The sequence below is a fragment of the Vidua chalybeata genome, chromosome 6, assembly GCF_026979565.1.
Source record: "Vidua chalybeata isolate OUT-0048 chromosome 6, bVidCha1 merged haplotype, whole genome shotgun sequence".
NCBI lineage: Eukaryota > Metazoa > Chordata > Aves > Passeriformes > Viduidae > Vidua > Vidua chalybeata.
Window position 1 is genome coordinate 44,778,684 of NC_071535.1, and position 13,693 is coordinate 44,792,376.

At 41.6% G+C, this 13,693-nt stretch overlaps 1 protein-coding gene across 1 annotated transcript in view; it reads right to left on the minus strand.

Annotated features, from left to right (window-relative positions):
• The window catches only part of LRP5 (LDL receptor related protein 5), a 124,656-nt gene extending 111,194 nt beyond the window's left edge, over window positions 1-13,462 (minus strand). The window contains exon 1 of the mRNA XM_053945411.1: window positions 13,329-13,462. Coding sequence (XP_053801386.1) covers window positions 13,329-13,419 — 91 coding nt within the window. The 5' untranslated portion in view covers window positions 13,420-13,462. The remainder of the gene's footprint in view (window positions 1-13,328) is intronic.
• Window positions 13,463-13,693: the final 231 nt, after the last annotated feature.

Consider the following 13,693-nt stretch of genomic DNA (forward strand, 5'->3'; position numbering starts at 1 on the left):
ACAAAAAAAACCCACTCTGATTTTTCTTCCCGTTCATCTTACCTTCCCAGTGAAGGCCAAAGATTTGGAATTGAATTTGAATAGCTTAACAGCTAAACTTTCATTAAAAGAAATGTTGCCAAGCACACTAAGTAAACACAATTTACTCAAATACTCACAGTAATCTGTTCCCAGTGTCCTGCTGACGTTTAAATACGAAAATAACCCTGTGAAGTCCATTCCCTTTTATAAACAGCCAACATTAATTCAGACTTTGGAATAACAAACTGGTGCTAAAATTTCTTTTTGCAGTTTTAAGTGTGCACATGTAACATTTAAAAATCCCCCACTGTGCTTGACTGCTCTATTCTTGCATACAAAACACTTCAAATTAAAAAGAAAAAAATTATCAATATTAGTTCTTGGAGAAAATCAGAGGTTTTTGTAGAATTTGGTGTACTGCTTCTGCCTCACAATAAAGCAGAAGACAAGTTACACAGTAGAAAGCACTGCATGCACTGTAATTCAGAGCACAGCAGCTGACAAGTTATATTTTTATCCCTGTAACTACCCCAAAATCTCCAGTTGATGCCCAAGACTTGAGAAACCATGCAAAAGCTTTTCATTAGTAATGGAACATCATCCCTCAAGTGCTGTGAAGCTTTACTGACCCACTCACCACTGCCAACACAGTGGTTTGCAACAGCAAAACACTTGCGCATCAGCAAAGAGACACCTGAAGTCATTTTAGTTTCCAACAGAGACCTAGGTTTTAGTAATAAAATTTAAATGAGAAAAAAAAAAACTCCAGAAAAACCACCGAAACCAAAAAAAAAACCCAAAAAACACCAACCCACACAACAAAAAACCAAGCAAACCTGCTGCTACAGATTCAACATAAGCAGGAAAGAATATGTAAAGCAGCTTCGTCACAACTAATGGTCAGGGATCTAAACACCTGGAGAATTTAACAGTAATTAAAAAACAGAACAGCAGAATTTACAAGTAACAGAAGGAATTCCTACCCCAAAATAGTACACATGAGTTGAGTGTACCTGTCCTACATCATGTCTTCCCCAGCAAATCAACATTGTTCCTGTTGTCCATTCAAACAAGTCCTCCCACCCACCTCTGCCTCATTGCCAATCAAGGGTCACATGTGTCTGAAGGATACTCTTGCCATGTGACCCAAAGTGTTCCCACAGACTGTTAGAAGGCTTCCCCCCTCAGAAACCACCATCAGTGGACAAAAGGGTCCTAAGAGGCTATCAACAAGTGAATGGAAATATGACATGTTATAAACAACCACGATAATGAAACAGTTTACATCAAGATGTGACCAGCAGATGCGATTCAATAACATGAGCCTGTAACTCGCTCGCAATCCCCATAGTGCAAAATTAGTTCCAAGACCAAGAGGAATATAAGACCATAATAAAGTATTCCAGAACTAATCTTTGTGGGGAAACCATTCCAAAATACAAGCACCCCAGGGGAAGTAATTGTGGAATAGATGTTAGATTTTGAATTCATATTCTACCTCAAACAAAGCAAGTTTTGTTACCCTACAAAAGCCTGATAATCTGTACAAAGAAGGAGATTCTAACAGGCTCCAAGTAAGTTCCTCAAAGTTGAACACTTCAGTACATCTACTTTAGATAGAACACCTTCTACTATGGCCCTGCAACAGACTGCACAGAATCCCAAGAGTCAGAAAAGCACAAAACACAGGACCTCAGAATCTTTACCTGTATCTACCAAGCATTTTCTACAGTGGCAGAAGCAGGCATTTTGCATATATAAGAGCACCACTGTCAAGAAGCAAAGACTGCTTGGAGGACCAAGTCAGCTGTATCAAGAACTTACAGTAGTCCACATCCTGCCTCATTACACAGACTTCCTCAGGGAAAAAAAACAAAACAAAACAAAACAAACCACCAAAAAAAACCACAACCAAAACACCCAACAGGCAAGAGGCCAACAATCACAAAGATCCCATAGCCATTGTTCAGAGAAAACAAGTCAGTTGCATCATTCCCAACATGCAATAAGCTCTGGGCTGACTGTGTTCTGCCTCTGAGGACCAGCACCAGATGTGCTCTATCTCTACAAGCCAGGAGTTCCACAACCTGGGAATCAGCAACCAGAGTTATTTCCCATTAACTAATTACTGTCACAAGATGGTGAAGGACAACATGTGTCAAGGTGGTTAATAGCTAAGGTAAAGGAATCCTAGATCACTTACGTCTTTTGCAGGTAACAATGAAAACCTTAATTTGGACCATGCAAGTTGAGAGATAACATCAACAGAGGCCACAAGCAAAGTATTTCCATGTGCTCATCTTCTCTCTGTTGTGCCCTAGACTGAATAAAAAGCAGCAATCCTCAAACACACACTCAGCTGCAGCTTCTCCAGTTCTACCAATTCTGTCATGGGTAGACAATGTTAGTGGAGCCACATGCTAAAGGGACAGCAGGCAGCTTTTCCAAACTTCCAGAAATAGAAGGGTGGTTTGGGGCTGGCTTCTTGTTTTGGTTAGGGTTTGGTTTTCTGCCTTTTATTCAGTGATGCTGCCTCATCATCCTACTTAGGGAAGTAACCTAACAAGTTCCCAAGAGCTCTCTTGACCACTGGGTAATAAAAATTACCCACCTACAGACTTTTCAGTCTTTAGCAACCTTGGTTCTTCACACAGTTGGGGGAGAGGGGGGAACAACACAAAGGAAGCAGGTGGAAGTTTTAAAAACAATATACAAGATCTCTGCCTAGAAGAGCTTTCAAGTTAAAAATAAATACTACCAATATAGGAAAGTGATACTGCATGCAGAAATTGTAAAGACTGCAAAAGGGATAGAAAGTAATTATGCAAGGTCAAATATTTAGGTGCAGAACACTGACCAGGCATACAATTTTGATGAATAAATATTCATTGCCCTGCCTTTTAAGGAATACTTTACCTATCATCCTGTTAGTTTGAGGCTTCATTCCTCTCTAATGGAACAACAGTCATTAAGAGAACAATGCAATGGAGTCAAAGAAAGTAGGTTTACTCCTAGATGGTTATTTAAAAACCATGTGCACAGGACAAGATGACTCGGAAGTGCTTCTTGTGTAAAACACTCCAAGATACATTCAGAGACCATTTCTGTATCATTGTCACCTGTTCTCAGACAAAATGCTGTGAGTTCAGAGACTTCAGGGCATGCTTTGGTAACACCACCAAAACCAAATCCAGGTATACTGAACTCCAGTCCCATACTTGGCAACTGTGAAACTCTCCTCAAAATTCTGTGTCAACAGCTAACATCAGGCATTCAAGTCTACAGCTAACATCAGGCATTCAAGTCTACACAAAAAGTATGGTTGTGGTTTTCTGGCTTATGGAGATTTTTTTTTCAGAAACAGGAGGTTATTCAATAACACACCCATTAGAATGAAAAGGGGAAAAACAGAGCAGGAGAAACTGGTTAACCAAGTGTGTAAGCATGTGAGAACATAGATACTTATTGCATACATGCTCACACATAGACATATGAAGAAAACCTCCTCACCACCACCCTGTCCCCCCAAAGTCTCACACCCTTCCCGGTGTAAATACTTCACCATAAACTAGCCAGGACCTTGCAGAAGATTACTTCTGCCTAGGTCAGCATTTTTCTGAACTAGACACAACTCTGTCTCTGTTCCAGGAAACCTGAATGGTCTGGTAGCTACACACAAGCTACAGAGCTCACTCGAGCTGTCTGCGACTCTTAGCGAAAACCTGCAGATCATGGTTTATTCACTGCAAGTATATCCAACACTCACGTCTTTGCTGGTGTCTGCACATTTCTCCAAATTTCACCATTAGCTACAGTGTTAACAGAAGTTATGAGAACCCTTAAGAATTCAGTTACTCTATTCAAAAAGCCTCGAGGAATATTTCCTCACTTTTTAGAGGATGTGTGGTTCCTCCTGTTAGTCACCATACCTGGCTTTTGCAATTGAAAAGTGCACCTTTTTAACAGCATCATAGAAAACCTTCTCCTCCCGTGCAGGTTCCAAAGTCACAGCTGACATTGAGTCAGGGGTTTTGCAGCTCAGGATGGGAGGGCTGTTGAAGATAGGCCAGATGAGATTAAAATCTCATTAAAATTAAAATTAATTTTTAGAGGCAGGGAAGGATTGCAAATGATTCAATTCCAAATTATTGAGGCTCCACTATAATTTTGCCTGCATTAGCCACACCCTACCTACTCTCACCACGTAGCTTGCCTAAGTAAGTCCAGATGTCTGTTTCTGAGTATGCCCTTTCTATCACTGAACACCTGCAAAATGGAGATTTAGAACATCTCACAAGTAATAATCTACAACATTCAGACAGTAAAAAACATACTGTTAAAACCCATACTATTAAAATTCCCCCATACTACATATTTCTTTTACTCAGCTTTTGAAGATGCAGATAATGTATAGATATTTTTTAATCATCCACAGCTGGGCAGACTTTCTAAGTGGAAAATGCCACCCATGTGCATTTTCATCCTCTTAGCTCTCACTTGGGAAGACAAATAACTCAGCAGATTAATTTGCTTTTATATCTTTTGAGATAGACACATCCAGGTAAGTCAGCAATACAGATTTCTGAGGTTAAAACATTTTCTCTTTGGAAAAAAAACCATAGATGCTTAAACACCACATACTTTAAGCAGCTGAATTTCAAGCAGGGGAAGCAATCAGGGAAAAAATCTAAAGAAAAAGTAAAACTATTTGTATCATTTATATCATATTTTATGCTGAAATTCATTCCTATACGGCAGGTGACTCTATTCTGAGCTTCTTCTAAAACCAGAAAGTTTTCAACTACTGAAAACAAAGCAAAAGGTGACACAGAAAATAGGAAACTTGGTGGCCATGAGTAAACTTCCTTAAAGGGGACAGAATACGTAAGTGACACTTTATTTGAAATAACTAGTTACACAAAGCCTCCAAAGCTCTTGGAACAATATGCACAATGTAAGTAGGGACCAATATACATCTAACACTGGGTAATTTATGATTCAGTGGCAAAAGGTGACACCTTCTTTAAAACAAAGGATTAGGGGTTTGGTTTTTAAGTTCTGCTGCTTTGAGAAGTTCAAGAAACAGCATGCTGACTTTTGTATTAGCTTCAAGTGCTAAAAAAGAATACCAAGTATTCACATAGACATTGCCTGGTTATATTACAGAGAATAAATCTCATAACCTCCCATTCCTTTTCTTCCTTGAGTCGTTCATGGTCATCACCAGAGACAAACTGTTGTCCAAGAGGCAAACTCTCACTTTTTCCTCTTCCTCTATAATGAAATGTAAAACAGATAAAAAGACAGCTCTATTTCAGAATATGTTTTCCTGGCATCAGCAAGACACTGGTCTAAGTGACTGAGCCTGTATTGGGTTGGTGTGGCAATGTTTTGGTAACTGAAGGGGCTACAGGGATGGTTTCCGTGAGAAGCTGCTGGAAGTTTCCCCTATGTCCCATAGAGCCAATGCCAGGCAGCTCCAGCATGGACCCACTGCTGGCCAAGGCCAGGCCTGTGGTGATGGTGGCAGTGTCTCCAGGAAAATTACAAGGAAAAAAGTTATTGTGTAGATAACAATGTGTGGTGAACTGACTGCAGCCCCCTTTCCTTGTCCCTCTGCACTGCTGGCAGAAAGGAGGGAGAAAATCAGGAATAAAATTAAATAAGCCAGGGAGGAAAGGAGGGGTGAGGGATAGGCATTTTTAAGAGTTTGTTTTACTTCTCATTATCGTACTCTGATTTGACTGGTAATAAGTTGAACTAATTCCCCAAGCTGAGTTTGTTTTGCCCATAACAGTAATCGGTGAGTGATCTCTGCCTGTCTTTGCCTCCACGCATGAGCCTTCTGTTAAACTTTCTCTCCCCCATGCAGTCAAAAAGGGGAGAGATAGAGCAGCTTTGGTGAGCACCTGGCATCCAGACAAGGTCAAACCACCACAAAACTAACAACAGTGTTGTGAAGACAAATACGCAGCAGAAACATTTCCAAATGCCACGGCTTTGCGATTGTCCTTCTAAAGCAATCACTTTTTGCCCCAAAAATCTTATTTTTGTATCTGCACAAAAACTTGTAGAAACTGTCCCTTATCAGTTATTTGAAAAGAACCCTTGAACAATAATAACTACAGTAAAGACATAAGGACTTCACATTTCCTTGAGTATCATTTATGCTCCACTTCTAGAACTAAAACTAGAGAAATCAGCGTAGAAGACTTTCTTAAACTTGAATCACAGATTTCAACACTCAACAGCTTTTTCAGACAAAGTCTGGTTACACAGGAACATGCCACAGCTTTCACAACAGCCTAGAAATGATGGGCTGAAGGAAAACAACATGACAAAGCGCCCAAGCACTCCACTGAGTGCAAGGAACAGCAAAACTTTGTAACAATAAAGCAGCTGGCAGACCACTCACTCAATGTCACAAAAAATACCCTTCAGCCTTACCTGAAGAAATGTATTTAAAGGACATGTTACTTAGCCTGAGAAACAAGGAAAAAAAATCCTAACTACAAGAAATCAAGATACAGGTGGCATAAGCCAGAAAGCCCCCAGAGCTGTGTCGTGGTGCCCCATGCACAACCCAGCTGTTTGCTTCAGGAGCACATACTAAGAATAAAGAAGGTAGTTCTAATCACCACCATGATAGAAAGTCCACTAAAAAAGCATTTCATCTCCTACAGCAAGGCCAAAAGGAAGCAAGTAGACCTTCTTGATAGCCATACTCTACAGCATGATGTTGTGTGGTAACAAAAAAAAAATCAAAACCAAATCACACAATTTAGTTGTATTTCTTGTATTCTAAAGACTTTTTTCCCCTTCTTAAGCCCAGCTAGTACAAGCTCAATCTGGAAGAGCAGAAAATAATGTCTTTGTGCAAAATTAATGAAAAACAGTACAAGGACTGGAAAAAGCATCCACGAATCTGGAATCTTAATTTCCACAGAAGGCATGCTGAAGTTATTGACCAAGATTTAAGTGTATTACTGCTGTTAAGCATAATCTGTGCCTAATTCAAGTCGTGGAGTATATGGCTTAAGCCATAAATACATACAGAATTCCAGAAGAATTCTCAAATGATGTATCAACAACTGATAGATTATAGAAGCAACTGTACAATTTCATCATCTGAGTCTTCTCAGATTCTTTACTCCCTTTTTTTTTATTTGGTTAAAAACAGCACTGAACAACAGAAAAGAAAAAGAACATCTGCAAAAACACATTATAGTAACAGTATTTGATTCCCAAACCCCAAAGCCCAGAAGTTCACTAAGCAGGTTCATTCAACCCACTGCTACTCCTCATCAGCCCAGAGGTGCAGAAACACAAAGCCGACAACAGTCATTCACACCCTCTGGCCTTGCTTTACTTTTGAAAACACCACAGAAAGAAGGGGTCAAGCTTCTGTCTCTACTGACTGCCCCCTCCTACCTCTAGTCTAATTCTTGAAGGCTGAGGATCAAGAATCCCCCAGAGCTAATTTATCTTCTTAGCAATCATGTGTAACAAGTCACTTCCAAATCCTGTATTAAAAAATGTATAATGCATCACATTTAATGCAACAACATGGTGAAGTAAACAAAATGTACAGTCATGGCATTTAAAGAAAGGGCAAGAGAGAACTTCTGGAATCACCATTACAAAAGGTTATCAAATTCTAGGCCATGTGAAGAAATGTCAAGATAAGCAACTCAGTCATTTATCTCCCTCTCAGACAAAACTCAAGGCAACAGGTGTCCTGTAAGGACAGAACTACTAAATTAAAAACACTACACTTTCACAGAACACCATATGCCCTTTAACAAGAATTCATGAGAAGAACATGAAAATCAAGACCTTTGTGTAACCAAATAAAAACCAGAAATACAGTTGCCATAGTTCTACTTTCCATAGTAGAGGGGAGAGTTACACCTTAACACACTTGCAACTTCATTTTCCCAGTTGCATCACCTTTCATGACAGCTGAGGAACATCACACTTGATTTATTGAACAATTACCTGGTTTACATCTATAGTCTCAACAGGAAGACCAGAGTTCAAAAATTCTGCCTGCTACAAAGACAACTTTTGTCACTGTTTAAAGTAAGTGAATTTTAACTGGGGAAGCTCAATTTCCTTATGTGTAATAGATAAATAACAGATGCCATCCTTGTAGAACATTCAGAATTAGCTAAAAATACATACAGCATTTCAAAAAGTAAAAGTGCCAAACAGAATTCAACAATTATCATATTATTAACCAGGCACATTTTAAATACACATGCCAACATTTGAGCTTCTCAGACCACTGGCAATCTCATCAAGAACTTACTACTGCATCTGCTGTCAGTGCTGTTTATTGAAATAGCAAAAAGCCTTCATACTGTGAAATGAAGACAATTCTGTAGCTGACTTACAGTCAAGAAAGCTCTTTTCCCAGTAGGCTATTTCCATTAATGGTGTGTTAATCTAACACACCGCAATTTATTTATTGGTTTGAAAGCAGTTTCAATTGCTTTAACACTTTTATGATCCAGAGCAAACAAACCAATTTAAATCAAGCATGTGTCAAAAGTTGCCCATGGATTTAACATCAATACAAAATGACACCTTACATCTGTCTGTGCTGGCAGGCAAAGAGTGAGTCAAGCAAGAATAAAGGAAAGAACAGCTAAATTTAAAATCTTGTTTATTACATAGACCCTCAACATCCTTACCAGCCCATCACCCATTCCTTACACTCTTTGGAGCTTCTCAGTCAAATTGTGTGGCTTAACAGATAGTTTCAATCTTTAGTAAACAGAAACCACAAAGATGAGACACTGCTAAGTTCCACATTCCATTTTTTCTGAGACAAGAAACCAGAAGAGTTGTTGGCCCATAAGCGCCTAACAAACAACTGTACTGAACAATACTTTGTGGGACATAGTTCCTATTTTCTTTCCTGCTCTCACCACAACTGTTTCATCACACAAAATCTCAAGAATTGGTAAAAATATCCTTTGACTCTATCATAAGCTTTTCCATAGCCTACGTTAATGGCAGTAGGACTCCCCAGAATTACTTTTTCCAGTTTAGAAGTCCTAGATGTGAGCTATCAGGAGATGGCACATCTTCACCTTCTTCAGAAAGACCTCAGTGTCCAAACAGCACATGGGTTTGCTTAGCCAGCATCCTAATTATTTGCTCCTATCCTAAATGAACAACCTTGCAGTGTTAGACAGCCCTGTCAGAAAGAATATGAAAAAAAAAAAGAACAATCCATATGCCTCAAAATCTAAGGAAAATGTTGCTTTCCACTGTGCACAATAGAGCTGGCATTGTTGCTGGCCTGTGCCACAAACTTGGGGGAGTAATTGTTCTACTGTCAATCCTCCCCTGAAGCTCAGGTTGGTACTTATTTGAGATCTCCACAGAGGTCTTGAGCAGAAAATAACACCCATTTCTTTCAAGGGTTCTCAGTGCTGTGGGCTTTTTTTTCAGCCACATCAACTCCTAAGAGAAATTCTGAACTTACAAAAGCTAATCATTTTGACTGCTTAATAGCCCTTGGGTTACACACATAAGGAAAAAATAAGAGGATTTCTTAGAAAGATGGTATTGTAGGTGACTTTATTTCTCTTCATTCTAAGAAGGAATTTAAACCTAATTATTGCCCTTAGTCTCAAGATGGCAGGCTTCTTTCATACAATACAGTAAGTTTACAAGAAATACTGATCTAATATGAAACTAAACCTTGTTATTATAGCTGTTTCTGAGCACCACCAATTGAAATTCACCAAGTGAAATTTATTTCTGTTTTGACAAAAAGAGAGAGAATTGCTTTGAAATGTACAGGGCTGGTTAATTTTTAACTAGAAGCAGAGATACAGTAGACAGTCTTATAGAGTAAAGTCGGGTGTGTCTATATTCCAGGAGAGGTTTTGTAACCTTTATTTCTTGTTATGCTGCCAAATCTTACCCTAACACTAAAGAATAATAAGTTCCCAGAAACAATCTCTGTTTGCTAAAAAGTTACCTTGGATTGCCTTATTCAAGAAACATGCAGGACTGAGAAAATTTACAGCTGGGACAAAACCCATAGCCTGTTTTACTAACAACTACATTATAAACAGCTAAAATAAAAATTCTTAAGCAAAAGCAGCAAGAGGCAAGGGTGGAACTTATGCTGAGGTATCGATGAAATACATTCATGTTCTTCTAAGTACTGACTTTGTGTGTCATGCTGATCTACATATTTCAGGCATCTATAGTATGAGTGATTTTAAAGCATCTCTGTGTGCTTTAAAATAAATCTAAATAATTTAATTTAAAATTAAATAGTAACAAATCAGTTCACATACTGTACCTAAAGATAGTTAAACCCATTTAACTTTCCCTGGAGAAAGAAGACTCAGTGCTCTGAAAGTATGAACTTAAACTTCACAGTCAACCTGAACTTTCATTATTTCCTCACTATTTCAAGAGAATTTAGGACCATAATTTGTGGCAGAGCCTCACATCATGCTAGTAATAGTTGCTAGGAAAATAGTATCTATCCCCCTAAATCAATGACAGACCGACTGAAATGGTACTGAAATGCACTTGAGAACTCCTATGTAGCACATTTCCCCGTCATAAAATTAATAAGTGATTTTTCCTGCTACATTCTATATTTAACCACAGCAACAGGTTTCCCTAGCTATAGGTTATCTCATGTAAACAGTAAGGATTAAAAGTCATTTTAGGGTTGGTTGTGCTCAAATGCATTTTTTATTTCATGCTGCATCCCGAGTTTCAAATATTTGCAACCACCACAGTTCCCTGTGTCACACTTCACCTTTCTATATCCTGTGTTCATTGGTATCAGGCAAATAGTTCTTACACGAAAGAAAACTAAGATACAATCTCACTATTTTGGGAAACATTCAAGTGCACGACAAGACACAGTTAAGCAAGCATTTGTGAGTTTAACTAAAAAGAATTTTTGCTTGAGATAGCTCTTAAGCAAGAATTATCTCAACTTACTTGAACATTTTAAGACCCCACATGAAATACCCACTGTGCAACAGTAAGAATCATTAACTTACGGCATTTACACAAAAATGAAAAAGCATTAAATATTTTGCATGAGCAAGAAATTCCTCCCTTCAAGGAAGGGCCAAATGCAATGATCGTTTTGTCTTTTCACAGTGAAATGAGTCAAGTACAAGCCATATCTGAAACAGGTTTATCATTATGTCAAACCACATAAATAAAACCACTCCTGACACCACCACATACAGAGCAAGAACTCAGAGCTCTACAGCAAAATTATTTCACAGCCAGAGTATTCAAGATCTATTACAACATGCCAAACTTCAGGGAAGCTTCAGGGCTGCAGAAGCTCCCAGCAGATCCCCAATCATGCAGAGATGCATTTACATATTTGTAAGATAAGCACATCAAAATACTTTTAATAGCTAAAAGTCAGGCATCTCCTTACAGAGTAGGGATTCTCAGAAAGGGAATTAAATCCACAGAGAGCCTCTCATAGTACATCCATGCTCCTTCTAAAAGGACAGATGAACTGTCCTTAAAAGTACTGTCCGGATCAACACAACAAAACCTTCCTAATAAGCAGGCAGAACAAAAGCAATGTCATTAAGATCTGTAACTTAGACTCCTTAACTAATTATTAAAAATGGTACATTTGTAGCCGAGTTCTTCTGGGCATGTTAAGGAAGGTGACTGCTCATACCAAACCTACACTATATTAAATTAATCACTGTCTCTCAAATGAGGTGAAAGAAAACCAAACTCCAAGTCAGAACTTATTCCTTAGTTTTATCATGAACTCTTATTTTCCTAAGAATTCCAAATGCAGTTATCCCTTTTTTAAAAAAGGATTTTTCTATTAAAACCTTTTAAGTAAATGTAAGGAAATCCCTTAAGGAGCCTTCATATAAGAGCCCTAGAAGTCAATTTCCACCCTCCATCCCCCCAAAAGCTACATTAGCTTCATTCAGTCAAGCAGGAATGAGGACATTTTTATACAAACATAAGCGTTCAGAAAGGAACAAACCACATTTCAGGTTTTCAGAAACCTTTTATAAAGATTGTGGCAGTGTGTATAGAGAAGGACCTTGCGATACGAAGGGTATCTTTTTGATATAATCCAGGCAGAATGAGCAATACATAATACACACACCCACACAGAGCTCCAACTAAAAATATAGAATGATGATGCCAGCAGAATACGGTCTGTTCTCGTGATCTAAATGACAGTTCTAATAATTACAGGAGGTTTGAAAAGGTGGGTGGCCTAATAAAAAGAGGCCCTGAGGTGATGTTCTGACAGCCTTGGCCACACTGCCGAGTTTTCTAAACTACCTAGGAAATCGCAACAACCAGGCTTCGGCTTGCTCAAGCAGCGGGGTGATGTATCCAGGCAGAGCAGCACATGCAGCACCATAAAACCAGAGGTCTTGCACATGCAGCCCGAACTCCCCGTCTTGGGCGAGACAAAGTCGGGAGCGAAACCGCACGCAGGAGAAACGGAGGAGGAACGGACACCGTCCCGCTCCCCACGGATGCTGCGGGCACAGCACCGCCTCCGTTTACTTGTAATTTAAAAGGATTAGCACACACTCGAAAACGGGACGGCCGAGGGAAAGCGGAGGGCAGGCTCCATGCCCGGGACGGGGCACCCGGACCGCAGCTCCGGCATCGCCCGCGGGGCCGGGCCGGACCCCCGCCCGCCGCGTCCCGCTGGTCCCTCCGCCGCAGCGCCGCCCCCGCCGCCTCACATCGGAGCTGGGGCGAGGTGGGGAAAGAAACACAGGGCACGCACACCACACTCGCCTTCCTCCCAGCCCCTCCCCGGCCCGGCCAAGAGTTTGAGCGACACCCGACACCGACCCCTCCAAACTCCACAGAAATCCCTGCCTGGGACAGCGGAAGGACGGGGGGGGTAGGGGGGAGGGGGCGACTTTTGTCTCTCTTTTTGCAACTGTGCGCGTTTACCTGAGCCACCCCTGAGGGAAAACCGCCTCGCCCCCAAACGGGATATGTCCCGAGGGAATAGAGAGGAGAGGCCTCCTTTTCCTGCGCACCCTTTTTGCAGGAAAGAGGGACGAGGAGCAATAGTTTTGGGGGGAACCGGTGCAGGCAGCTTCCCGTCCTCCTCCCGGCCCGTCTCGTCCATGTGCCCGTCCTGCGCCTCCGCGGGAGCCTGGCCCCGCTCCCGCCCCTCCCCGCCGCACTCCCGGCGGAGCGCGGGGGAAAGTTTGCCCAAGTCCGACAACAAAAGGGACAGCGGCGCTCTCTTCCCCGCCCGCCCGGGCCCCGCGACGCCCCGACGAGCTTACCCCCGGCCGAGCCCGGCTCGCAGCGCAGCACCGAGGCGGCAAGGAGCCGCAGCAGCAGCAGCGGGAGCGGCGGGGCCGCCGCCGCCTCCATGTTGTGCCGCCGCAGCAGCTGCCGGAGCGCACGGAGCGTCTCAGGCAGGCTCCATGCTCGGGGCGCTGCGCTCGGCGAGGAGGGAGGCGGGGAAGGGGGGAGGCGCTGCAGCCGATCCTCCTCCTCCTCCTCCTCCTCCTCCTCCTCCTCCTCACGCCGCCGCCAGGGAGGGGGCTGGGATGGAGGATCCCGGCTCGCACCGCATCCCGCGAGCGGGCGGGGGCGCACCGTCCCGTCGCGGCGCGTCCCACGCATGGGAGCACCTGGCCGCGCG